This window comes from Chrysemys picta, chromosome 1 (genome assembly GCF_011386835.1).
Source record: "Chrysemys picta bellii isolate R12L10 chromosome 1, ASM1138683v2, whole genome shotgun sequence".
In the NCBI taxonomy this organism is placed as follows: domain Eukaryota; kingdom Metazoa; phylum Chordata; order Testudines; family Emydidae; genus Chrysemys; species Chrysemys picta.
The window spans coordinates 2,026,801-2,050,537 of NC_088791.1; the positions used below are offsets into that span (position 1 = coordinate 2,026,801).

The window sequence follows — 23,737 nt, forward strand, 5'->3', positions numbered from 1 at the left end:
GCAGAAGCCAGCAGAGGCCTCGCCCTGCACAGAAGCAGCTGGCCAAGACTAATGCAAAGGCCAAGCCATACAGAGCTGTGTCGGGATGCAGGGAGAGTCAAGGGAACCTGGTTACCCCAGAGAGCAGCGAGCTCCTCCAACCCCTGCCCGGAGGCAATGAGCCGGCACTTTGTTATCTCAGCCCATTGCAGGCTGGGTCAGTTGCTCACTCAGGGCTGGGTCCTGAGGCACCAGAACTGTTAGATTACAAAGGAAATTGCAATTGTGGCAGCAACTGTCACCTCATAATGGGGCAATAAAATGGTGACACCCATAACGGTCTGTGCAGGAGAGCTCAGCGCCTGGCCCTTCGGTCCGTATTCCTAGCAGTGTGGGGTGGGTGCTAAGCAGGACGGGGAGAGGCTGGCTCCCTGCGGGATGCTCTAGAGGAGATGTGGGGCACTGGGGGGGCAGGAGCTGGTGCCTGTCACAGGTCTGTGGGTGCTGCCTGAGACAGATGGCTGAAGCCATCTCTGAGCAATGCCCCTGCCCGCTGCTCCATCTGGGAGGTGGGACAGCAGGCCTCTCTGGTCAGTTGTACCTGGTGTTGTGGAGCAACCTGAGTATGGCTGGCTGGTCCTGGAGCCTGGCCAGGGAGAGATTGGTTCTCAGAGCTCCCAGTGCCATTTGGCGGGGGCCTGTCCTGTCTAGATAATTCAATCAGCACCCTTTCTCTGTTCCCATCACTAACTGGCCCCCTTGGTCTCTTGAGTGGCTCCCAGAGGGGCTCTGCCGGGAATCAATCCCTTGGGGTTACAAGCGATGAGGGTGGGTGACATTTGCTCTGTAACACAACATGGGGGATAGGGAATTGCTAATGCACTGCAGGGAAATCTGAGCGCCGCACAACCGGCAAATGAACCACAGCTCCACGCAGAGCCTGAGCCTGAGTAAGTGTTTGGGGAGGAAAAGGTTTTTCGCAGAAACCCTGGCCAGCAGGATGCTACAGCACCTGACCCCTGGGACCGAAACTTTTCCATGTCCCATTTGTTAGCCGTAGGCACCGTACTGATGTCATGAACCAGCCTGGTGGGTGGAATTCTTTCAGCCGATCAGAGCCCAGGAACACTCATCTCTTACAGTGCTATAGAAATACCTGCTATGCTATGCTAGAATGTTAAATAGCAGCTGTTAAAGAAAATCATTTAATTCAACAGGATTGGATAATTGGCACCCAGGAGTATTACAAGACATGGCTGAGGAGGTGTTTGAAGCACTAATGTTGATTTTTAAGAACTGTTTAAACTCTGGGGAACTTTTTGGAGGACTGGAGGAAAGCAAATCATAGGCCATTATTTAAGAAGGGAAATGGGATGCTCTGGGTAACTCTAGGTCAGTTAGCCTGAGACCAATCATGGCAAAATCATGGAAAGTCCGATCAAGGGTGTAATCAGCAAAGAATCAAGGCATGGCAGCATAATTACAGGCAATCAGCCTGGGGTTTTGTTCAGATAACAAATATGGTTGATAAAGGTAACTGTGTTGACATGATAGACAGGGGTTGGCAACCTTTCAGAAGTGGTGTGCCAAGTCTTCATTTACTCACTTTAATTTAAGGTTTTGCATGCCAGTAAAAATTTTAAGGTTTTTAGAAGGTCGCTTTCTATAAGTCTATAATATATAACTAAACTATTGTTGTATGTAAAGTAAATCAGGTTTTTAAAATGTTTAAGAAGCTTCATTTAAAATTAAATTAAAATGTAGAGCCCCCCCAGATGGTGGCCAGGACCCGGGCAGTGTGAGTGCCACTGAAAATCAGCTCGCGTGCCGCTTTTGGCACGTGTGTCATAGGTTGCCTACCCCTGTGATAGACAGAGACTGTGTAAGATATTTGGCTTAGTCCCACGGGACATTCTGATTAAAAACCTACCACAGTATAAAATCGTCGATGTCGCTTATACTAAATACAAGTATCAGGGGGTAGCCGTGTTAATCTGTATCCAACAAAACCAGAAAATAAATCTGTTAGTCTTTATGGTGCCACCGGCCTCCTCGTTGTTTTTATACTAAACACAGGAAGAACTGGCTAGCTGATGGATCCCAGAAGGTAACTGTCAATGGGGAATCACCATCCACCAGGGGTGGATGTAGCAGGGTCTTGCAGGGAGCGGTTCTCAGCCCAGTGCCATTCAATATCTTCATCAATGATCTGTAAGATAATATAAAATCTCTGCTGGTGATATTAGCAGGTGACAGAAGAATGGGTGGAGCGGTAAATAATGGGGGGGACTGGTCAGTTCTACAGATCTACCCTAGTGAAACCAGACCCTCTGGGCTGGACACAGAACTCACTGGTGGGGTCTCTGGCCCATGTGACGCAGGAGGTCACACTAGATGATCACAATGGTCCTTTCTGGCTTTAACATCTGTGATAACCAAGGCTCCCAGCGTGCCCCAGGCCCCTCACAGGCCTTTGGTTCAGAGACACTGAGACTGTGTCCAAGTCCCTGGATAACAGACCCTGAGTCTACAGCCTCTTCCCCAGCACGGTCTGTAACAGGCAGCCCAGGCTCATCGCCCCACTGGCACCACTGGGGCTGACTGGCGCCATCACTGGATGGTTTGGGTTGTCGCCCCTTCCCTCCATTCCCCACCTCCTATCACTGTCAGCAAATACAAGTGAATGGGCGGTGGGAAGGGGGGGAAGAGAGACCTCGATTTACAGAACACGGCATGAGAGTGATTCCTGCCACAGGAGCTGCTCAGGGCAGGTCTATGTGGGGTTGGGAGACTCCCTCAGCGGGGTGCTCAGGGACACAAGTGGGTGGACAGGGGCTGAGAGACAGTGGTGGGGGGGTGGATTGCTCACAGATGCCTGCTCAGGAACAGGGATGAGTGGATGGTGGGTGCTCAGGGAAAGAGTCATGGGGGCTGGCTCACAGCTGGCTGCTGAGGGACGGGGTGGGTGGGTGGGTGGTGGCTGCTCACAGCTGGGTATGATCACAGCTGGCTGCTCAGGGAGAGGTGTGTGGGTGGTGGGTGCTCACAGCTGGGTGCTTGGGGACAGGGTTTTTGGGGCAGGTCACTCAGGCAGGAAGTTAAACTATTGCTGTGTCCCCCCATCACATCATCCCTGCAGAAATCCCCCGCATGTGCCCCTCTGGGCTGGCCGTCTTCCTCAGCGCCTGCCCCAGCGCCCCCTTCCCAGTGCCAGGCAGTGACTCTGAAGCAATAACGCTCACCCCGCCAGCCACGCCAGGGCACCTCAGGGGGCAGCAGGAAGCCGAGCAGAAGCGGGGGCAGATTGCCATCTCTTATCTGTGTGGTCACTGGGTTTGAACTGTCACATCTGGTCCCATTTCCAAATTCATCCTCCTCCTTCTTCCTCCCCCCACAGCCCCTCCCCCCTGCTGGGCTATAAACCCCCCGGGGACCCAGAGCCCGACCCAGGCTGAACTCCAATCCCAGTGCTCTGGACCCACCACTGTAGACGAGAGACAGACGGACAGGTGAGTCCCGGCCCCCTCCCATCATTCTCCCCTCTGCACTGGGTGCTGGGCACTCAGGGACACTCAATCCCTGGGACGGGGCCTGGTGGCCGGACTTGCCCTGTGTGAGCTGCCTGGGCCCTGGGACGGGGTCTACCCGTCTCTCCACTGCCCACGGCTCTGCCCCCCGCCCTCCACCCAACAAGGACCGGAGCTGAGCGTCCTGTCCCAGAGAGCGGTGCCCAGGGTCCCACCCTCCTGGCTGGCACTGAACCAGATGTCTCCCCCTTTGTGAGGCCTGGCACATCACCCCCTGCAGGGTGGCCCCTGACCCTCATCTCCCTTTGGCCCTCCCCCACCCCAGGGATGTTTCATTAGCCCTTCCAGCCCCCACCCCGACGGAGCAGGGAGGGCTGATGGTGGGGGGGGGAGCCCCCCAAGGCAGAGCTGGGCAGCAGAAGAGGCGGGGGAACCCCCTTGGCGGAGCAGGCCGGTGTGGCAGGGAGCTGACAAACAGTCTAATCTCCAGCTAAGCTCACCCTTGCTGCGGCAGTGGGGTAACACAGGGGCCCACAGCTCTGGGTGTCCCCGGTGGAACATTCCAACCAAGGGGCGGGTTTGTTTCCAGTGGGGTCCTGCAGGGATCAGTTCTTGGCCCTACACTAGTTAACATTGTTATCAGTGACCTGGAAGGAAACATAAATCCATCACTGATCAGTTTGCAGGTGACACAAAGTTTAGGGGAATGGTTAATAATGGAGAGGGCAGGTCAGTGATAGAGAGCGATCTGGATCTCCTGGTAAACTGGGTGCAGCAAACAATATGCATCTCAGTATGGCTAAATGTAAATGCCGACATCTAGGAACACAGAAGGCAGGCCAGATTTACAGGATAGGGGCCTCTGGGAAGCAGGGACTCTGTAAAAGATTTGGGGGTGGGGGTGGGTAACCGGCTGAACATGAGCTCCCAGTGCAATGCTGTGGCCAAACGGGCTAATGCAAACCTGGGATACAAAAACAGGGCAGCAGTGAGGAGCAGTAGGAGCAAGTAGGAGCAGCGAGGTTATTCTACGTCTGTGTTTGGCAGTGGTGTGACTGCTGGTGCAATCCTGTGACCAGGTCTGGTGCCCACGGTTCAAGAAGGATGTTGATCATTTGAGAGGGGTCAGAGAAGAGCCAATGGAAGGATTAAAGGATTAGAAAACCTGCCTTAGAGTGACAAACGCAGGGAGCTCAATCTGTTCAGCTCAGCAAAGAAAAGGTTAAGGGGTGACTTGATTCCAGTCTATAAATACCTACATGGGGACAGATATTTAGCAATGGGCTCCCCAATCTAGCAGGCAAAGGTGTAACACGGTCCAATGGCTGGGAGCTGAAGCTAGACAAATTCAGACTGGAAATGAGGCAGACATTTTTCCCAGTGAGAGTAACTGGAACAACTTCCCCAGGGTCGTGGTGGATTCTCCACCAGGGGCAATATTAAAATCAACACTGGATGTTTTTCAAAAGCTCTGCTGTAGGCACTATTGTGGGGCAGGTCTCTGGCCTGTGTTTTACGGGGGGGCGGGAGGGGGTCAGACCAGATGATCACAATGGTCTGTCCTGGCCTTGCAATCTATGCATAAAATTCACAGTAGGAATCAGCTGGGGCTTGGAAATGAGATGAGTGAAGTTACCAGTGTAGTAAGATGAGGCCCTGAAACATAATCTCTTGTGTCAGAGGCCCAGTCTGAGGCCTGAAGCCTGAACCAAAGTACTTCCAGGCATTGCTGGGCTCTGAGCCAGAGGCAGGCCCCACTCACAGAAGTTGGCGAGAAGAGGGCTGCTAGAAGCAGGTGCATCTTAAAGACAGGGTCAAAAGGACAGCATAATGGATAGAAACAACATAATCAAAGGAGGAGACAGCCCCCAATAAGTCAAGGGGCTGGACCTCAATACGTCAGTAGGGATGAGTAATCTGCCCTGTAACTGTATAAATGTAGGTCCCGGAGTGCGCATCTTTGTCCGGCCTAGGGGGCAGTGGAGTATCCCGCCACTGACTGAGCCGGTCCATTGCCAGGGGGCACAATTTCGTAGTATGTCCTGCCAAGTCTATAGGAAACTATTACTGTGCTCCATTTGACAATAAACCTGGCTCAGTTCCTTCGTACCTTACTAGAGTCTGTGGTCTTTGGGGGTTCTCTCGGGGTCTGCTGTGTCAGCGATCCGCGCAGAGCTGGGGCAGCACACAAAGGAAACACACGCAGCCGACTCATCAAACAAGAGCCGAGCACCACACCGGTAGTTACTAACAACAACCAGGTGTCGTGCCATGGGGGCAGGGATTGCTCAGTGGTTTGAGCATCGGCCTGCTAAACCTAGGGTTGTGAGTTCAATCCTTGAGGGGGACATTTAGGGAACTGGGGTAAAAATCTGCATGGGTGTTGGTCCTGCTTTGAGCAGGGGATTGGACTAGATGATCTCTTGAAGTCTCTTCCAACCCTGATATTCTATGAATTCAGAGGGTCTGTGCTGTGCCCGGCCTTTAAACAGTCTCACTAGCCCCAGATACAAGCAGCCAAGCCACAGACAGGTGAGATCAGAGTCACTTTGGGGGCAAGTCTGACACCGCTTTCATTGGGCCACGGTCAGCACCTACATACCAGGGCAATGGGCTCCCTTGAAATGCAGCAGAGAGACAGACAGGAGGGAGCATGGGCAGCCCAGAACAGGCCCAATACCTCGGCCACAGGCAGCACCCCCAAGTTATAGTCCAATCTTCGTGGGCTTGAGAGACTCCAGGCCAATCCTGGAGGGTTGGTAACCATACGTCACCAGTGCCCAGTACACTTCTACCCCGATATAATGCGAGTTCACATACGATGCGGCAAAGCTCCGACACGCTGCTCTGAGCAGCGTGTTAAGGGTGACGGGCCGGGGCCAAGGGGTTGGATAAGGTGCAAAGGGTCTCGGGGACATTCATGGGGTCCCCCCCAAGGATCTAGGAGGCAGGAGCTGTTGGGGGGGCAATATTGGGGGCCCCGCAGTCCCAGAGTGGCCTGGGGGATTAGCGGGGGGCCAGGAGCAGCCCGCTCCGCTTCCCTCACCCCAGCCCCAGCCGTGTCGCTTGGGGGAAGGGATCCCTCACCCGCACTCACTGGCACTGGCGGAAGCGGAGCAGCCCGGCCCCAGCCCGCTCTACTCCGCCAGCTCCCAGCCGCAGCGCTCCACTTCCCGCCGCCGGTGAGTACGGGGGGCATCCTTTCCCCAACCTCCCCGCACTCACCGGTGGCGGGAAGCGGAGCGAGGTGGCGGAGTGGAGCGGGCTGGGGCCACATTCCTCTGCTTTCCGCTACTGCCAGTGAGTGCCTGTCAGGGGGCGGGGGTGTGGATAGGGGTCGGAGCAGAGAGGGGACAGGGAGCAGGGGGGTTGGGTATGCGATGGCGTCCTGGGGGTGATTAGGGACAGGGGTCTCTGGAGAGGGCGGTCAGGGAACAAGGAACGGGGGGGCCGAAGAAAGTTCGATATAACGCTTTCTCACCTATAACGCGGTGAGATTTTTTGTCTCCCGAGGACCGCGTTATATCGGGGTAGAGGTGTGGGTGTTAATCGCCGCCCAGGGAGGATGGTGCATTTCCCAGTCTCGTTGCACAGGTGTAAATGACAACACCCAGGTCAGGGCGCTGACGAGCCAAGCACAGGGCGCGTGATGGGCCGAGTGCTCCCCGGGCTTGAGGGCCGGGAATGGGGAAAGTTGCCATTTTACCCTGCACTGATGGGGGCCAGGCCCCAGCTGGTGTGACTCCATTGACTCCCGTGGGGCTCTGGCCAGTTCACACCCGCTGGGGTTCTAGCCCCGGTGACTCCAGCAGAGCTCTGAGCAACGCCCCCCGCTGGGGGTCTGACCCCAAGGACTCCAATAGCCCCACACCAGACTGTACCCGCTGGGGTCTGACCCCAAGTGCCCCCCAGCAGCCGGCCCGAGTGGGAAGCAGAAAGGGGGCAGGATAAGAGCCTCTTCCGGCCGCTAGGACGCTGCCCACTGCAGCAGCGGCCTGGGAGAGCACCAGGCTGCGGCAGTGATGGGCTCCCTCCAGGCCAGGCTGGGCTGCCGGGGACAGCGGCCAAGTGACCCGGAACCGCCCCCACCCCGCCCGGCATGCTTGGCCCCTGTCCCCAGCAGCCCAGCGCAGGCAGGAAGCTAGATGCTGCTGCTGCCCCTCCCCAGCCAGGTTCTCTCCCAGGCCGCTGGCGACGCTGCCCAGAGCAGCAACTGGGAGCAGCTCCAGCCCACTTCCTGCCTGGGCACGGCTGCCAGGGAGAGCGGCCAGACATGCCGGGGAGGAGCCGGTGCAGCGGCAGGATAGAGCCCCTGTAGGGTTGCCAACCATCCCGGATTGGCCTGGAGTCTCCAGGAATTAAAGATTAATCTTTAATTAATGATTATGTCATGTGATGAAATCTCCAGGAATACATCCAACCAAAAGTGGCAACCCTACCACCCCCCACAGGTAACAAGGGGCAGGGAGGGGGTGGGGAGAGCGCAGGGGCCCTTAGCTGGGGGCAGGGTGTGGAGGAGACATGTGGGGCAGTCACATGTCCTCCCGTTTAGCCTGTGCTCCCCCGTAGGGGGAGGCACCAGTTGTCTGTGAGCCACGTGCACACAGACTGGCCTCCATCCTGGTGCTCTTCCAAACTCTCCCCTCCTGCCACCTGTGCCCTCCCTCCAAGATCCATGTAGGTGCCTACCATGGAGAATTGCCAGCCCCAGCACTGGGGGAGACAGGGAAAGGCGGAGATGGCAAATGCCCCTTCTGAGAACCGCTCTGCTCTGCAAATGGGACCCTGTTGCCTGGAACCAGGTCCCGTCTGAGTGACCATGGCCTCCCTCCTGACCCCCCCCCTTCTCCCCACCTGCAGCCCTGGTTTGGGGAGTCCCTGGAGATACAGCTTGCAGAGCCCAGCCACTGAGGAGCTGGGACCTGGCTCCCTGCTGGGTGACCAGTTCTGTCCCTGGGGCACGGCTCAGTGAGGGGTGGAAGAGGAAGGGCCCTTCGGACCCAGGGAGATGGGCTCTGAGGTCAGTGCCCCAGGGCTGGGGGACAGGATCCCTCTCGGGGCCCTTCCAGCCCAGCCCATCCCTTTAGCAAACAGCCCCAGCTCTGAAGTACTGAAATGCCCCGTGAGGGATGGGGGCGGGTCGTTCTGTAGGAAGTCTCAGGCTCTCATGTCACCATCTCCCTGGTGTGTTTTCTCCCCAGGGGAAGCGAGAAGATGGGGCCAGTCACCTACTTCAGCCTCTGCCTCCTCGGCTGCCTGATCTTTAACCCCTCGCTGGAAGGTGAGTCCCTGCCTGGCCCTCGGAGCTGGAGCCCCCAGGTGCTGTTTGCCGTCAATGGGAAGTGAATTCATTTCACTCAGGGGCCTCCAGCCCCACCATGGGGGAGCAGCCCTCACAGCTGGGTCCCCAGAGCCCCTTCCCCACCGACCCATTAATTCAGACCCCAGCCAGCGGTTCAGCACCTGCTCGAGGGGTGAGGCGGCTTCCTGCTCCCCCCGGCTCTGAGTGCAGCGAGAATCCCTGGGACCCACTGGGGCTGAGTGTGAGAGACAGGCTGGGAGCTAAACCCGCCCCCATCTCCTGCTGCTGCCTAGGGAGTGACTTTCCCCACTGCGTGCGGGGTCCCATCCTACCCAGGGAACAGAATGTGGGGAAAACGTCCCCAAGGAGTCACGTCCATCTCTTTTCATTGGGCTCAAAATGGCACCTCTTCGTCAACTTGAGCCCTCTGATTTTGATAATCCAAAACCTTCCCTCCTTCGCCCTCCAAAGAAAACTCCTGGGACCATAAACTATTTCTCTCCCCCGGCACCTCTTCCTTACTTAGCCCCACAAGTCTCTGCAGTTACTCCACATACTGCTAATCCCTCCGACCCCCATCTGTCAGGAGCTCGGTCTTCCCTTCGCTCTGTGGGCCCTCAGCTCTCAGAGAATCATAGAAATGTAGGGCTGGAAGGGGCCTCCAGAGGTCAAACCTTTGATCATTTCTGTTGCTCTCCTCTGGACTCTCTCCATCTTATCCACGTCTTTCTGAAAGTGTGTCTCCAGGCCGGGACACAGAACTCCAGCTGAGGCCTTGCCAGTGCCGAGCAGAGCAGGACATTGTCCTCCTGTGTCTTACACACCGCACTCCTGTTAACACACCTGTGACAGTCCTCGCTCGGGGGTTGGTCGGTAGGGAGCGTCCCCTAGTGGTCAGGGTTTAGGCCCATGACTTGCAGGGAGTTTGTTGGCAGGGGATCCCAGGCCCTCCCCCTCCACCAGGCTCCGACCCAGGACCCTTTGAGTGGTCTCACAGCCACAGCTGCTTAAGGCTGCCCCCCCCCAGGCCACTTCCTACCACCCCACCCCCACTATTGTCCCAAGGTAGGGACCTTCTGGCAGCTGCGTGCAGGGGGTAGCTCTCTTCCTCTCTTGGGTTAGCAACTGCCTCCTCCTGTGGTATGGCCCCCTCGTGGGCCAGATCAGCCCTAGGGTCTTCCCCTTCTACGGCTGTCCAAGCAAGTGCAGGGGAATTAGCAAAACTCAGAGTCCATGGGAGAGGGGGATACTCCCCTCCCAGGCTGTCTCTGTAACAGGTCCTCCCTTCCCTCAGCGAGGGACCTTTGAGCCGTTGTTGTGGGGAAAGATTCTGTCTTTTCCTCATCTCAGCTCTCCTCTGCTGGAGCTGCAGATCGCAGGTCTACTCTCTTCCCTGCTCTGTCACCAAACGAGCTGCTCCCTTGCCCTTTAACTCCTCCTCCAGTTGGGGCATTTCCTACAGGTGTGGAATGTCCTTAACTCCTGGTTGCCCAGTGTGGGGTTTGTATACGCCATCACAACACCCCCGGATGATATCAGCCTTCTCAACTGAATCACATTGTTCACTTCTATTCAATTTGTCATCCACGAGAACCTCCAGATCCTTTTCAGCAGTGCTACCACCTAGCTAGTTAGTCCCCATTCTGTACTGGTGCATTTGATTTTTCCTTCCTTTACACTTGTCTTTATTGAATTTCGTCTTATTGATTTCAGACCAAATCTCCAATTTGTTATGGCCATTTGAATTCTAAGCCTGTCCTCCACAGTGCTTGCAACCCCTCCCAGCTTGGTTTCATCCACAAAACTTATAAGCATACTCTCCCCTCCATTATCCAAGTCATTCATGAAAATGTTGACTAGTACCAGACCCAGGGCAGACCCCGAGGGACACCACTAGATATGTTACCTTGTTTGACAGCAAAGCATTGATAACTACTTTTGGAGTAGCAGTGGCACACCCACCCACCTAGAAATTTCATATGGATCACATTTCCATAGTTAGCTTATGAAAGAATCATGTGGGACTGTGTCAAAAGCATTACTAAAATCAAGATATATGAAGTTAACAGCGTCCTCCCATTCAACCCTGTTAAAGAAGGAAATTAGGTTGACTTGGCATGACAAGGACCTCCCCCCCATGTCAATTTGATCTTGACAATTCCATATTGGTGATTATTTATAACCCAAGTATCCTCTAAATACTTAAATTGATTTTTTTAAATAATTTGTTCCAGTATCATTCCAGGTATCAAAGTTAGGTTACTGATCTATAATTTCCCAGATCTTCATTGTTCCCTTTTTAAAGATAGTTACATTGCTTTCCCTTCTCCAGTCCTCTGGGACCTCACCCATCCTCCAGGACTTCGCAAAGAGAATTGCTAATGGTTCCAAGATTGCTAGTTCCTTAAGTATCCTACAATGAATTTCATTAAGCTCTGCCTATGTGAAACATAAATTATCTAAACATTCTTTAACTGGGTCTTTCCCTATTTTGGCTTGCATTCCTTCCCCATTGTTGATAATATTGATTGTGTTAAGTATCTGGTCACAATCAGGGTGACCAGATGTCCTGATTTTATAGGGACAGTCACGATTTTGGGGTCTTTTTCTTTTTCTTATATAATCTCCTATTAACCCCACCCCGTCCCAATTTTTCACACTTGCTGTCTGGTCACCCTAGGTCACAATTGACTTTTTTTGTCAATATTGTTACTTTCTGCACCTTTGGAAATAAGAAGTTCTCCCCAATACATTCTAAGAATGTTTTGAAAATTTTATGTTTTGCCATATTACTTTTCCAACAGATATTGGGGACACTGAAGTCCCCCCATTATTACCAGGTCTTGTCTGTTGGATATTTCTCTTATTAGCCCTATAAATGCCTCATACATCTTCCCCTGACTTGATGGTCTATAGTAGACCCCTACCATGACATCACCTCTGTTTTTCCCCTTTTATCTTTACTCAGAGACTTTCAACTGGCCTGTGTCTCACCTTCTGGACCTCAGAACAAGTGGATATATTATTGGTGTATAACACAACACCTCCTCCCTTTGTTCTCTGCCTACCCTTCCTGAACAAGCCATACCTCTCTCTCCCAATAGTCCAGTCATGAGGTTTATCCCACTAAGTCTCTGTGGTGCCAATGAAGTCATAATTTAGCTTATATACTAATACTTCCTGTTCTTCTGTTTATTTCCCATACTCCTTGCATTTGTGTGTAACCCTTCTGCCCGTCAGAGTTGGCAGCAACAAGTGCTGGGTTCAGTATCTAGGGCTTCCATTTCAATAACATAATGCAAACCGGCTCGAGCCCCCACCCAGTGACCTGGGACAATTACATACCTCCCCCCTGGGCACCTCTAAGAGGCAATACTTCCCCTCTCACAAGCACAGAGTCTGAGTGTAGCAAAAGCCTTTTAATAAAGGAGGGAAACAATGCAGCATTATCAGGGCCGGCTCTAGGCACCACTGTTCCAAGCATGTGCTTGGGGCGGCCCTTTTCAAGGGGCGGCACTCCATTTTTGCTATTTGCTTCGGCGGTGGCACTCTGCCCCCACCCTTTTTTTTTTTCGCTTGGGGCGGCAAGAAACCTGGAGCCGGCCCCGGGCATTATGTTGGGGAAACACCACAAACAGCATTCATAACACAAACCATGAGCAAAAGACCCACCCCCAAGTAAGTTGGGCAGTGTCCTTTCCCCCTCAGGGTCTTAAGTGCAGCAATCCAAAAGTCACCCCTCCCACAGTTTCTGTCCTTGGTCAGTGCAGCCCCCAGAGTTCAGAAGTTCCTCTACCGAGTTTACCTCCTCAACTGGGTGGAAGTGAGGGAGGTATGGGGGGGTATCTTACATGCTCTGCTGCTCAGGTTGACGGCCGATTGCCATGCCTCTCCATGGGGTTCTGCTGCAGTCTTCACAGCCAGCTGCTCCACTTCACCAGCCACCCTGCTATCCACTTGGCCAGCCACGCCTCTCCACTATCTACTCCTCTCCACTAGCCATCCTGCTAGGTGCTCATCAACTTGCCTTTAGCCCCCCATCCTTAACACAGCTTTTAATAATTTTAGCTGGTAGTAGGGGAGCCTTAGTGCTAGTACACCACTAGCCCAAAATAAGTCTAACATTTAGACGCAAGTATCAGTGACTTCAGCTCTGTAGTATGTAACAAGACTCCTAAGGGAGTCAAAAGTAGCACTGCTAGCACAGAGAAAAAGGATAAAAACCAACCATCTATCTTAATTCACTGGGCTTTGGAACCCATGTCCCTTGCCTAGCGAGTGCTACTTAGTTGAGGGGCGTCCCTCCGTCATAAAAGGCCAAGTACAGTTCTACTGTCCTTGAGTCACATAACCAGGATCACAACGCTTTATTACTCCTGCCCCAATAACAAAGAGACTGGGGATCCCACAGCAGCCAAAGTGACCATTTGGGCAAGCCGTCCCATCATGCTAGGCAGGGTGGGTGTGCCCATGCAAACCCATGGGTGGGTGGCGTATGTGTGCATTCGGTGCAAGGAGCTACCTGGCCCTCAGAGACCTCGTACGGACTCTGGAGGCCAGGGTGGCGGAACTGGAGGAGCTAAGGGAGGCAGAGAGGTATGTTGCTGAGGCTTTCCGGGACACTGTAGAATTGTCCCACCTCCGGTCAGACAGACCCTGCGCTGTTGAGGAGGATGAAAGGCCCAGGGCAGCAGAGCAGTCAACAGGAGCAGAGGGAAACCTTCCCATAGTTGGGACCCTCCTTCCAGACGGTGCTGAGGTTGCCTCTCGCACTGAGGTTACCTCTCCGGGGGAGGGAACTCCAGTTGCTAGGAAAAGGCAGGTATTAGTATTGGAAGATTCAATCATTAGAAACGTAGATAGCTGGGTTTGTGATGACCGGGAGTACCGTACGGTGACTTGCCTGCCTGGTGCGAAGGTTGCGGATCTCTCAAGGCATCTAGACAGTCTTATGTGTAGTGCTGGGGAGGATCCGGTGGTCGTGGTACATGTAGGTACCAATGACATAGGGAAAGGTAGGAGAGATGACCTGGAGGCCCAGTTTAGGCTGCTAGGGAAGAGACTGAAATCCAGGACCTCTATAGTGGCATTCTCAGAAATGCTCCCAGTTCCACGCGCAGGGCCAGGTAGGCAGGCAGAGCTTCAGAGTCTCAATGCGTGGATGAGACGATGGTGTAGAGAGGAGGGGTTTACATTCATTAGGAACTGGGGAAACTTCTGGAATGTGGGGAGCCTATACAGGAAGGATGGGCTCCACCTAAACCAAAGTGGAACCAGACTGCTGGCACTAAACATTAAAAAGGTTGTAGAGCAGTTTTTAAACTAGGAGATGGGGGAAAGCCACATGCTGCAGAGGAACATGTGGATTGGACAGAGACTTCTCTTAGGGGAGAGTCTAATGATAGAGAATCTCCAGGTTACAGTCAGGAGCAGAGGATGGAGGAGGATAAAGTAGGGGCCAGATCAGATGAGAAACATTCACATAAAAAAGAATCGGACACATCAGAAAAGGGCAGACAAATAAACAGTGACAAGTTTTTAAAGTGCTTGTACACAAATGCTAGAAGTCTAAATAATAAGATGGGTGAACTAGAGTGCCTTGTGATAAAGGAGGATATTGATATAATAGGCATCACAGAAACCTGGTGGACTGAGAGCAATCAATGGGACACAATCATTCTGGGGTACAAAATATATCGGAAGGACAGAACAGGTCGTGCAGCGGGGGAGTGGTACTATATGTGAAAGAAAATGTACAATCAAATTAAGTAAAAATCCTAAGCAAATCCGCATGTTCCATAGAATCTCTATGGATAGAAATTTCATGCTCTAATAAGAATATAACATTAGGGATCTATTATCGACCACCTGACCAGGACGGTGATAGTGATGATGAAATGCTAAGGGAAATTAGAGAGGCTATCAAAATTAAGAACTCAATAATAGTGGGGGGTTTCAATTATCCCCATATGGACTGGGAACATATCACTTCAGGACGAAATGCAGAGATAAAATTTCTCAATACTTTAAATGACTGCTTCATGGAGCAGCTGGTACGGGAACCTACAAGGGGAGAGGCAACTCTAGATTTAGTCCTGAGTGGAGCGCAGGAGCTGGTCCAAGAGGTAACTGTAACAGAACCGTTTGGAAATAGTGACCATAATACAATAGCATTCAACATCCCTGTGGTGGGAAGACCATCTCAACAGCCCAACACTGTGGCATTTAATTTCAAAAGGGGGAACTATGCAAACATGAGGGGGTTAGTTAAACAGAAGTTAAAAGATACAGTGACTAAAGTGAAATCCCTGCAAGCTGCATGGGAGCTTTTTAAAGACACTGTAATAGAGGCCCAACTTGAATGTATACCCCAAATTAAGAAACACAGTAAAAGAACTAAAAGAGAGCCACCATGGCTTAACAACCATGTAAAAGAAGCAGTGAGAGATAAAAAGACTTCCTTTAAAAAGTGGAAGTCAAATCCTAGTGAGGCAAATAGAAAGGAGCATAAACGCTGCCAAATTAAGTGCAAGAATGTAATAAGAAAAGCCCAAGAGGAGTTTGAAGAATGGCTAGCCAAAAACTCCAAAGGTAATAACAAAATGGTTTTTAAGTACATCAGAAGCAGGAAGCCTGCTAAACAACCAGTGGGGCCCCTTGATGATCGAGATACAAAAGGAGCGCTTAAAGACGATAAAGTCATTGCGGAGAAACTAAATGGATTATTTGCTTCAGTCTTCATGGCTGAGGATGTTAGGGAGATTCCCAAACCTGAGCTGGCTTTTGTAGGTGACAAATCTGAGGAACTGCCATGGATTGAAGTGTCACGAGAGGAGGTTTTGGAATTAATTGATAAATTCAAACATTAACAAGTCACCAGGACCAGGTGGCATTCACCCAAGAGTTCTGAAAGAACTCAAATGTGAAGTTGCGGAACTGTTAACTAAGGTTTGTAACCTGTCCTTCAAATCGGCTTCTGTACCCAATGACTGGAAGTTAGCTAATGTAACGCCAATATTTAAAAAGGGCTCTAGAGGTGATCCTGGCAATTACAGACCGATAAGTCTAAGGTCTGTACCGGGCAAATTAGTCGAAACAATAGTTAAGAATAAAATTGTCCGACACATAGAAAAACATAAACTGTTGAGCAATAGTCAACATGGTTTCTGTAAAGGGAAATCATGTCTTACTAATCTATTAGAATTCTTTGAAGGGGTCAACAAACATGTGGACAAGGGGGATCCAGTGGACATAGTGTACTTAGATTTCCAGAAAGCCTTTGACAAGGTCCCTCACCAAAGGCTCTTATGTAAATTAAGCTGGCATGGGATAAAAGGGAAGGTCCTTTCATGGATTGAAAACTGGTTAAAAGACAGGGAACAAAGGGTAGGAATAAATGGTAAATTCTCAGAATGGAGAGGGGTAACTAGTGGTGTTCCCCAAGGGTCAGTCCTTGGACCGATCCTATTCAACTTATTCATAAATGATCTGGAGAAAGGAGTAAACAGTGAGGTGGCAAAGTTTGCAGATGATACTAAACTGCTAAATATCAGAGGGGTAGCCGTGTTAGTCTGAATCTGTAAAAAGCAACAGAGGGTCCTGTGGCACCTTTGAGACTAACAGAAGTACTGGGAGCATAAGCTTTCGTGGGTAAGAACCTCACTTCTTCAGATGCAAGTAATGGAAATCTCCAGAGGCAGGTATAAATCAGTGTGGAGAAACTGCTAAAGATAGTTGAGTCCAAAGCAGACTGTGAAGAACTTCAAAAAAATCTCACAAAACTAAGTGATTGGGCAACAAAATGGCAAATGAAATTTAATGTGGATAAATGTAAAGTAATGCACATTGGAAAAAATAACCCCAACTATACATACAATATGATGGGGGCTAATTTAGCTACAATAAGTCAGGAAAAAGATCTTGGAGTCATCATGGATATATAAATCAATGGTACGCCCTCATCTCGAATACTGCGTACAGATGTGGCCTCCTCATCTCAAAAAAGATATACTGGCACTAGAAAAGGTTCAGAAAAGGGCAACTAAAATGATTAAGGGTTTGGAACGGGTCCCGTATGAGGAGAGATTAAAGAGGCTAGGACTCTTCAGCTTGGAAAAGAGGAGACTAAGGGGGGATATGATAGAGGTCTATAAAATCATGAGTGATGTGGAGAAAGTGGATAAGGAAAAGTTATTTACTTATTTCCATAATACAAGAACTAGGGGTCATCGAATGAAATGAATAGGCAGCAGGTTTAAAACAAATAAAAGGAAGTTCTTCTTCACGCAGCGCACAGTCAACTTGTGGAACTCCTTACCTGAGAAGGTTGTGAAGGCTAGGACTATAACAGAGTTTAAAAGAGAACTGGATAAATTCATGGCGGTTAAGTCCATTAATGGCTATTAGCCAGGACAGGTAAGGAATGGTGTCCCTAGCCTCTGTCTGTCAGAGGATGGAGATGGATGGCAGGAGAGAGATCACTCGATCATTGCCTGTTAAGTTCACTCCCCCTGGGGCACCTGGCATTGGCCACTGTCGGTAGACAGGATATTGGGCTTGATGGACCTTTGGTCTGACCCGGTACGGCCTTTCTTATGTTTATATGACATCAGCCCCTGAAGTCCTTTTCCACAACTCACCACCAGATGTCAGGGGAGAGCTCATTCTAACTCTGCTTACATGCGTATAGACATCAGAGATGTAGAGCAGGTTCCCACACAATTACCCCTCTTGTTGCTTCTATGATCCTATAGTTATTTTCTTTTCCCCCTCCCCCAACATTTAACTTTCTTTTAAGGTCACCAGGGGGATTCTATCACCTGCCCCTGTAGACCTAGTTTCAAGCCCTCCTCACTAGGTTGACAAATCGGTGTGTGGTGTCCCTTCATCCTCTACTATAGTCCAGTGTCCCCAACCTCCCCTCTGCTCCGAGCCTCACCAGTGTCCCCATGACACCCAGTGCGGCCCCACCTCACCCCATAGTCCCTTGTGTACTCTGACTTGTCCCCCTTGCGACCCCTCCCATCAGGTTCCCCAGTGCCCCTGCACAGAAGATAGGAGGTGACCATCTTCCATGAGGGCATCCCAGCTCCTGACCTCTTGGGAGGGGAGACAGTGGTAATTTTTACTAGGACAGCCTCACGGCCACAGACAAAGTGGGCGAGGGAGTGGCAGCTGTTTTAACTGAGTGGCTTCAACCCCATTGAATGTAATAGGAGATAGTGGCCATTCTGAGAGAAGTGAAAAGTTCACAGGATTTTTGAGATCTGGAGAAGCTGGAAAGACAACAACTGACATCTCTGCTTCCATTCTCTTCTCCAAAACAGCCTCTCCCGGCAATGGCCTCTCTCCCGATCCCATCTCCTCTCTCAAATCAGGAATAGGAGCCAGCCACTGTCGCTGTGGCTGGAAGTACTTCCGACACTATTGTTACAAGTTCTTCCCCCAAAGGATGACCTGGTCAGACGCTAAGGTATGAGGTTCTTCTCAGGGATCCGTGGGGTGAGGCGGGTTAGTTGGCAGGGGCAGGGACTGAAGGGGTTTGGTGACATCACCATTGGCCCCTGGGTGTATCCCTGCAGAGGTGACGTGGCTGGTGCCAGGCACTCGGGCTTGGGAAGAGGCACAGACAGGAGGCTCTCTCCCCTCACAGCTGTCCCTTCTCCTGCTGTAGCCTGGCGGGGCAGGACCCCACGCCAGTGCCAAACAGCGTCCTCCTGCAGGGGGAGTAACTGACTCTGCTGATGTCCCTGCTGCAGTGTCAGTGTCGCCGGAATGGGGCCCGTCTCGTCTCCATTCTCTCTGCGTCAGAAGGGAACATGGTGGCCAGACACATCATCCCGCCATGCACCAATGATGCTGTGTGGATCGGACTCCATGACCCCAACCACGTGAGTGCCTGGAGCCTGCTTTGCCCCCAGCAGTTGCTCCCCCCGGCCATGACTCTGTTTCCCAGGGGCTGTGCAGAGACCATTTCCCATGACCCCTTCATAGGGGCTGCCAGGATCTCCCTCCTCCTCTCCTAAACCCCTTCTCCCTGTCCTGGGCACCAGGGTCTCCCATCTGCACTCCACCCTCCCGCACCCTTTCCGTCTCCATCCTACCCTAAGCTCCGACTCCCCTTTGGCTTTTCCCTTCTAAATACAACCAGGCCTGGGTCTCCTTGGTCATCAAACTGAACTTGGACCTGCACCTGCCTCTCCAACTACTGCCCCATTTTCTTTCCCCCGACCCAGCTCATGCAATGTGCCATGCCCTCCACGTACACCCCACATCCCATCTCCACTCCACCCTCTCCAAGTTTTCTAGTATCAGAGGGGTAGCCGTGTTAGTCTGAATCTGTAAAAAGCAACAGAGGGTCCTGTGGCACCTTTGAGACTAACAAAAGTACTGGGAGCATAAGCTTTCGTGGGTAAGAACCTCACTTCTTCAGATGCCAAAGAAGTGAGGTTCTTACCCACGAAAGCTTATGCTCCCAGTACTTTTGTTAGTCTCAAAGGTGCCACAGGACCCTCTGTTGCTTTTTAAGTTTTCTAGTAACGTTTTTCTGCCCAAGACTTGAGTCTCTGTCCCCCTTGACCTCTGCACTGCTCCTGACACTGCTGGTCGCTCCCTCAGCTAAGGGAACCCGTTCTCACCTGGTTTTCTGAAGGAGATCCCCCAGCTCCTTAGGAAAGGGAGACAAAGCAGGACCAGTCACAGGCTGGGAAGGGGCCCCAGCATGGGAAGGAGCCATTATGAACATAGGCCTGGAAAGAACCTCCTGGGTCACTGAGTCCAGCCCAGGCTATGGCCGGCAATCCCATTACACCACCCCCTTCATAAACTTGTCACGCGCCATCTGAAGCTTTGTCGACATTAGTTTCCTTTCTATCCTCTTTGTTCAGGGAGGTGCTGGGCTCAGGAGGCTACCCAAACAGCACACACAGACTCAGGCCCTGGATCCCCTACCCCAGACCCCAGGCTGGACTTGAACCAGTGCGGGAGGAGTGAGAGACTCTGTATCCCGTTTTGTAGTATCCTCAGCCATCCAGCTTCCCCTGGCCTGGCAATGGATTGGAACTAGCACTCTGACCCATGAAGCCAGCTAGTCCCCTCATGAGCTGGGGCCAGGCCAGAGCCAGCACCCCTAGAGGTGAAAGGCCCCATTTTCCCCTTCTCTGATTCTACTGAGGTAGCCAGTCCTGCTAACTTGGGGTCAGACTGGTGCTGAGCCCGCGAGAGGGGAAAGGCCCCTTGTCCCATTCACTGATCCATCCAGGGTCTCCATCACAGACGCACTTTCATTTTACTTATACAGGATGAGCTCACGCACGTTAAACCACTAGTGACACACGGCAGGCCGTGCCATTAGGGACTAGAACATACTCCAGAGCAACTGCTTCATGGCAAGGAGATTCATTAATTCAGGCAAAGAGCTTTGAAGTAGAAGGTGAAGTTCATGTGCTAAGTGTTACTATTAGATCAGCGTCTCCAGACCCCTTCCTCCTGAGCTGGCCTTTCCGCACCCACTGCCCCATGGCCCTTCCCCGACTTTCTCCCTCTGCCTGTGGAGGGCACTTCTGTTTTGGATTTAAGTGTTTCTATGGTGCCTTATCACCAAGGTCTCTTTTCCCCGGGACCCCACGACCTTTCTCCCCTGTCTCTGCAGAACAAATGCTGGAGGTGGACAGATCACTCCCGCTTTTGCTACACTAATTGGAGAATTGGGGAACCAAACAACCAGGGTGGCAATGAGTACTGTGGTGAGCTGTGGAGACAAACAGGTAAGCAGATGCTCAAATGCACATGCACCAGCAAAGGAGCCAAGATGGAACCCTGGCCACACCCTCCACCTCTGTCTGTGGACATGGCCTCCTGTCCAGGCACCCTGCCTCTCTCCCTCAGCTCACACTGCCGCTCTCCAGAGATAATTCCCTGATCTCACCTGGTAACTCCTCCTCCACATGTCCCAGTTTGAGGCTCAGCTCCAGTCAGAGGCAGGTCATACAGTACATTTGGCCCCAGATGCTCAGTTAAAGGGAAAGACAAGAGCAGAGCTATTGCCCATTAGTTGATATCTAGGTGGGGTATGTGTTCTTCAGTTGGTGCATTGGTGGCTTTTGCCAAACTGATTCTGGAGGCAGCCAGGGGGCAATTTGGGCCCAGGGCAATTTAGAGCAGCCTCGGGGCAGTAACAACCTGGATGGCCAGAGCACAGTGGCTTCAGCCACACCCCACCTGTCCCCTCTGCTGGGGAGGCCAGGGCTGGGTAGGACGGAGACTGGCTGAAAGGGAAAGCTCATTCACCAATTCATGAGTGACTCATTGTTCATGGGCCCTGCTAGTCACATGACTCGCCCAGCCTCAGACGGAGTTTGAGTGTTCAGCAGCATTGGCATGAATGCTCCTTCCCTCAAACTCACACTGGGCAGGATTTGCTTTTCCATTATCTGCTACTGAAAGAGTCGTGCATCCAATCATGGAGCGGGAGCAATGCCATGTGACCTGCATGACTAATCACACACTCAGCAAACAGTAGAAGTGCTAGGTCACTCCAGTCCTTGACTCTGGGAGCCAGCCTGACCCTGTTCTGCTGTGAGAACCCTCACTCCTGGGCTGGTCACACAGAGCCTCTGGCATGTAACCTGCTCCTTGGATTGTGCAACCAAATGACACTAGCCAATATCTCCAGTCCCAGACACAACCCTAGGAACCTATGTCTTGCAGTGTCCAGTTATGCATGCTGGACTCTGCAAGCTTATATGAGTTCATCAATTTAACAAACAAATTGATATGTACCGGGCTTGTTATCCTAAGGGGAGTCTCTGACACACTTCAAACCAAACGCACTGCTCCAGGTAGAATAAACAAACACATTTATTAACAACAAAGATAGATTTTAAGTGATTATAAGTCAAAGCACAACAAGTCAGATTTGGTCAAATGAAATAAAAGAAAACGCATTCTAAGCTGCTCTTAACACTTTCAGTGCCCTTACAAACTTAGATGCTTCTCACCACAGGCTGCCTGGTTGCCCTTCAGCCAGGCTCTCCCCTTTGATCAGCGCTTCAGTCGCTTGGTGGTGATGTCTGTAGATGGAGGTGGAAGAGAGAGGAAGAACATGGCAAACATCTCTCCCTTTTATCATGTTCTTTCTTCCCTCTTGGCTTTGCCACTCCCCCACCCCCGAGTCAGGTGAGCCTTATCTCATTGCAGTCCCAAACTCACCAAAGGAAGGGAAAGGGGGTGACTCACTCAAGAGTACAACAGATCCTTTAATGCTGCCTAGGCCAGTGTCCTTTGTTCCTGCAAAGCTGGGACAGGTTTGTCCCATACCTGCCTGATGAGGTGTGAACTGCCCCTCTGCTCCTGGAGAGTTTTTCCCAGAGCTGATTTTAAGCAATGAAGATACATTTTTAGCCTCATAACTACAAATATTAAATTATAGCCTATAACATTACTGTAGCAACAATGCTCATTCCATCATGAACTTTTCGAAGACACCCAACATGACAAGCTTTGCATTGGATACCACGCAATCATTTTACAAGGATGAACATGGGGGTGCCTCAGTTTCCCTTCCCACCTCTTGTCTATTTAGACTGTGCTCTCTCTGGGTTAGGGACTGTCTGTCAATGTGTGCATGGACACAGCATCCCTCAGGCCTTCGTCTCCAGCCTCCTCATCCTCACAGCCTCATGCCCAGGAGCTGGGGTCTTCTCTCAGCAGGGTGCAATGAGGGGGAGGTCACTTTAAGGGCAGGAATGGCCCCACTTGCCCTTCCCCCGCCCCAGTGATTTCTGTTTTACCTTCTAGGTTTTAAGGAATGGAACGATGCTAACTGTAACAATCGAAACCCCTTCGTTTGCAAGTATCGACGCTAGCGAGGGGAGTCACTCGCCTGCGCCTGACGTGGGAGCTCAGCGCCTGGGATGCAAAAGAACTGGGCTCCTTGGCGGTGATCAGACAACGACCCAGACTTTCCGATGCTTTTGCTGCTTCAAGGGCCAGTCCCCTCCCTCCCTGAGAGACCAGATCTCTCTTCCCCAGCTGCAAACTCTCTTCCCCCAAGCGTCTCTGTTCGAGTTACACTCCTGCCCCTTCCCTCCCTTCCCCTCAATGGCTGCAGCCCACTCCAAGAATAAACTCTCCTGAGCATGCAGGTCTGTGTGTGTCTCCTCTGTCCCATTCCTGGCCCTGATGCAGATGAGTCCATCCATCCCCCCCCCCCCCCGCCGACTTTGTCCTAAATAACCCAGAAAACGTAAAGTGGGGTAAATGGGCTCCATAAACATCTACCCCATTCATACCAACAACAGACTGAGCCAGGACTCCTGGGTTCCATTCCTGGCTTGGCCGCCAACAGCTTCCTCTGTGACCATCCCTGGGGAAAGTCCCTCCCCATCTCAGTCTGTGCTGGGGTGCTAATGACACCGACCTGCTGCTGGGGCGGGGGCAGGGGAGAGGGTAACACCAGGCATGTCTGGACACACTTGGGGATCGTGGGATGGATGGGGCTCTGGGGAACATTGTTAGTGAGGCTGAGGCATCCCCAGCTCTGCACCTTGAGGGGAGGGCCAGGTCACGCCGTCCAGTCCCTGGACTTCACGGGTTGGAGGGGTCTAGCTAGCTGTGCCTAGTGGGGCGTAGGGGTGGGCCCTGTCCCTTGGGGGCTGACCCCCTTAGTGGGGGGAGGCTGAGGGACTTGTGCTCACCACTCTCTGAATGTGCTGAGGGGGGCATTGGCTTCTGTGCCAGTGAAATGGCGGCTGAGAGCCCGGCTCCTTGTGGGCACTAACTCACTCTGCCCATGGAGACACAGAGCTCACAGCTTGGCCCTTCACCGCGGGCACTTCACATCAGCTGCTCCCAGCTGTGAGTCCATCACACCCCGGCCTGCCCACCCCTCCTTCCACAGACAATGAGTGTGAGCCAAGAGCCCCTGCCC

The 23,737-nt window shown here is 52.1% G+C and overlaps 2 protein-coding genes across 2 annotated transcripts in view; both read left to right on the forward strand.

Moving 5' to 3' along the window:
- LOC101939714 (C-type lectin-like) overlaps positions 1 to 23,737 on the forward strand; it is a 525,580-nt gene that overhangs the window by 414,550 nt on the left and 87,293 nt on the right. The gene's annotated exons all lie outside the window — the stretch shown is intronic.
- LOC101939530 (lithostathine-1-like) lies at positions 3,412 to 22,951 on the forward strand. Its single transcript, XM_065595081.1, has 6 exons — positions 3,412 to 3,488; positions 8,708 to 8,787; positions 18,135 to 18,280; positions 18,567 to 18,698; positions 20,459 to 20,573; positions 22,606 to 22,951. Exons 2-6 carry the CDS (start codon positions 8,721 to 8,723, stop codon positions 22,671 to 22,673), a joined length of 528 nt encoding a protein of 175 aa, XP_065451153.1. The 5' UTR covers positions 3,412 to 3,488; positions 8,708 to 8,720; the 3' UTR covers positions 22,674 to 22,951.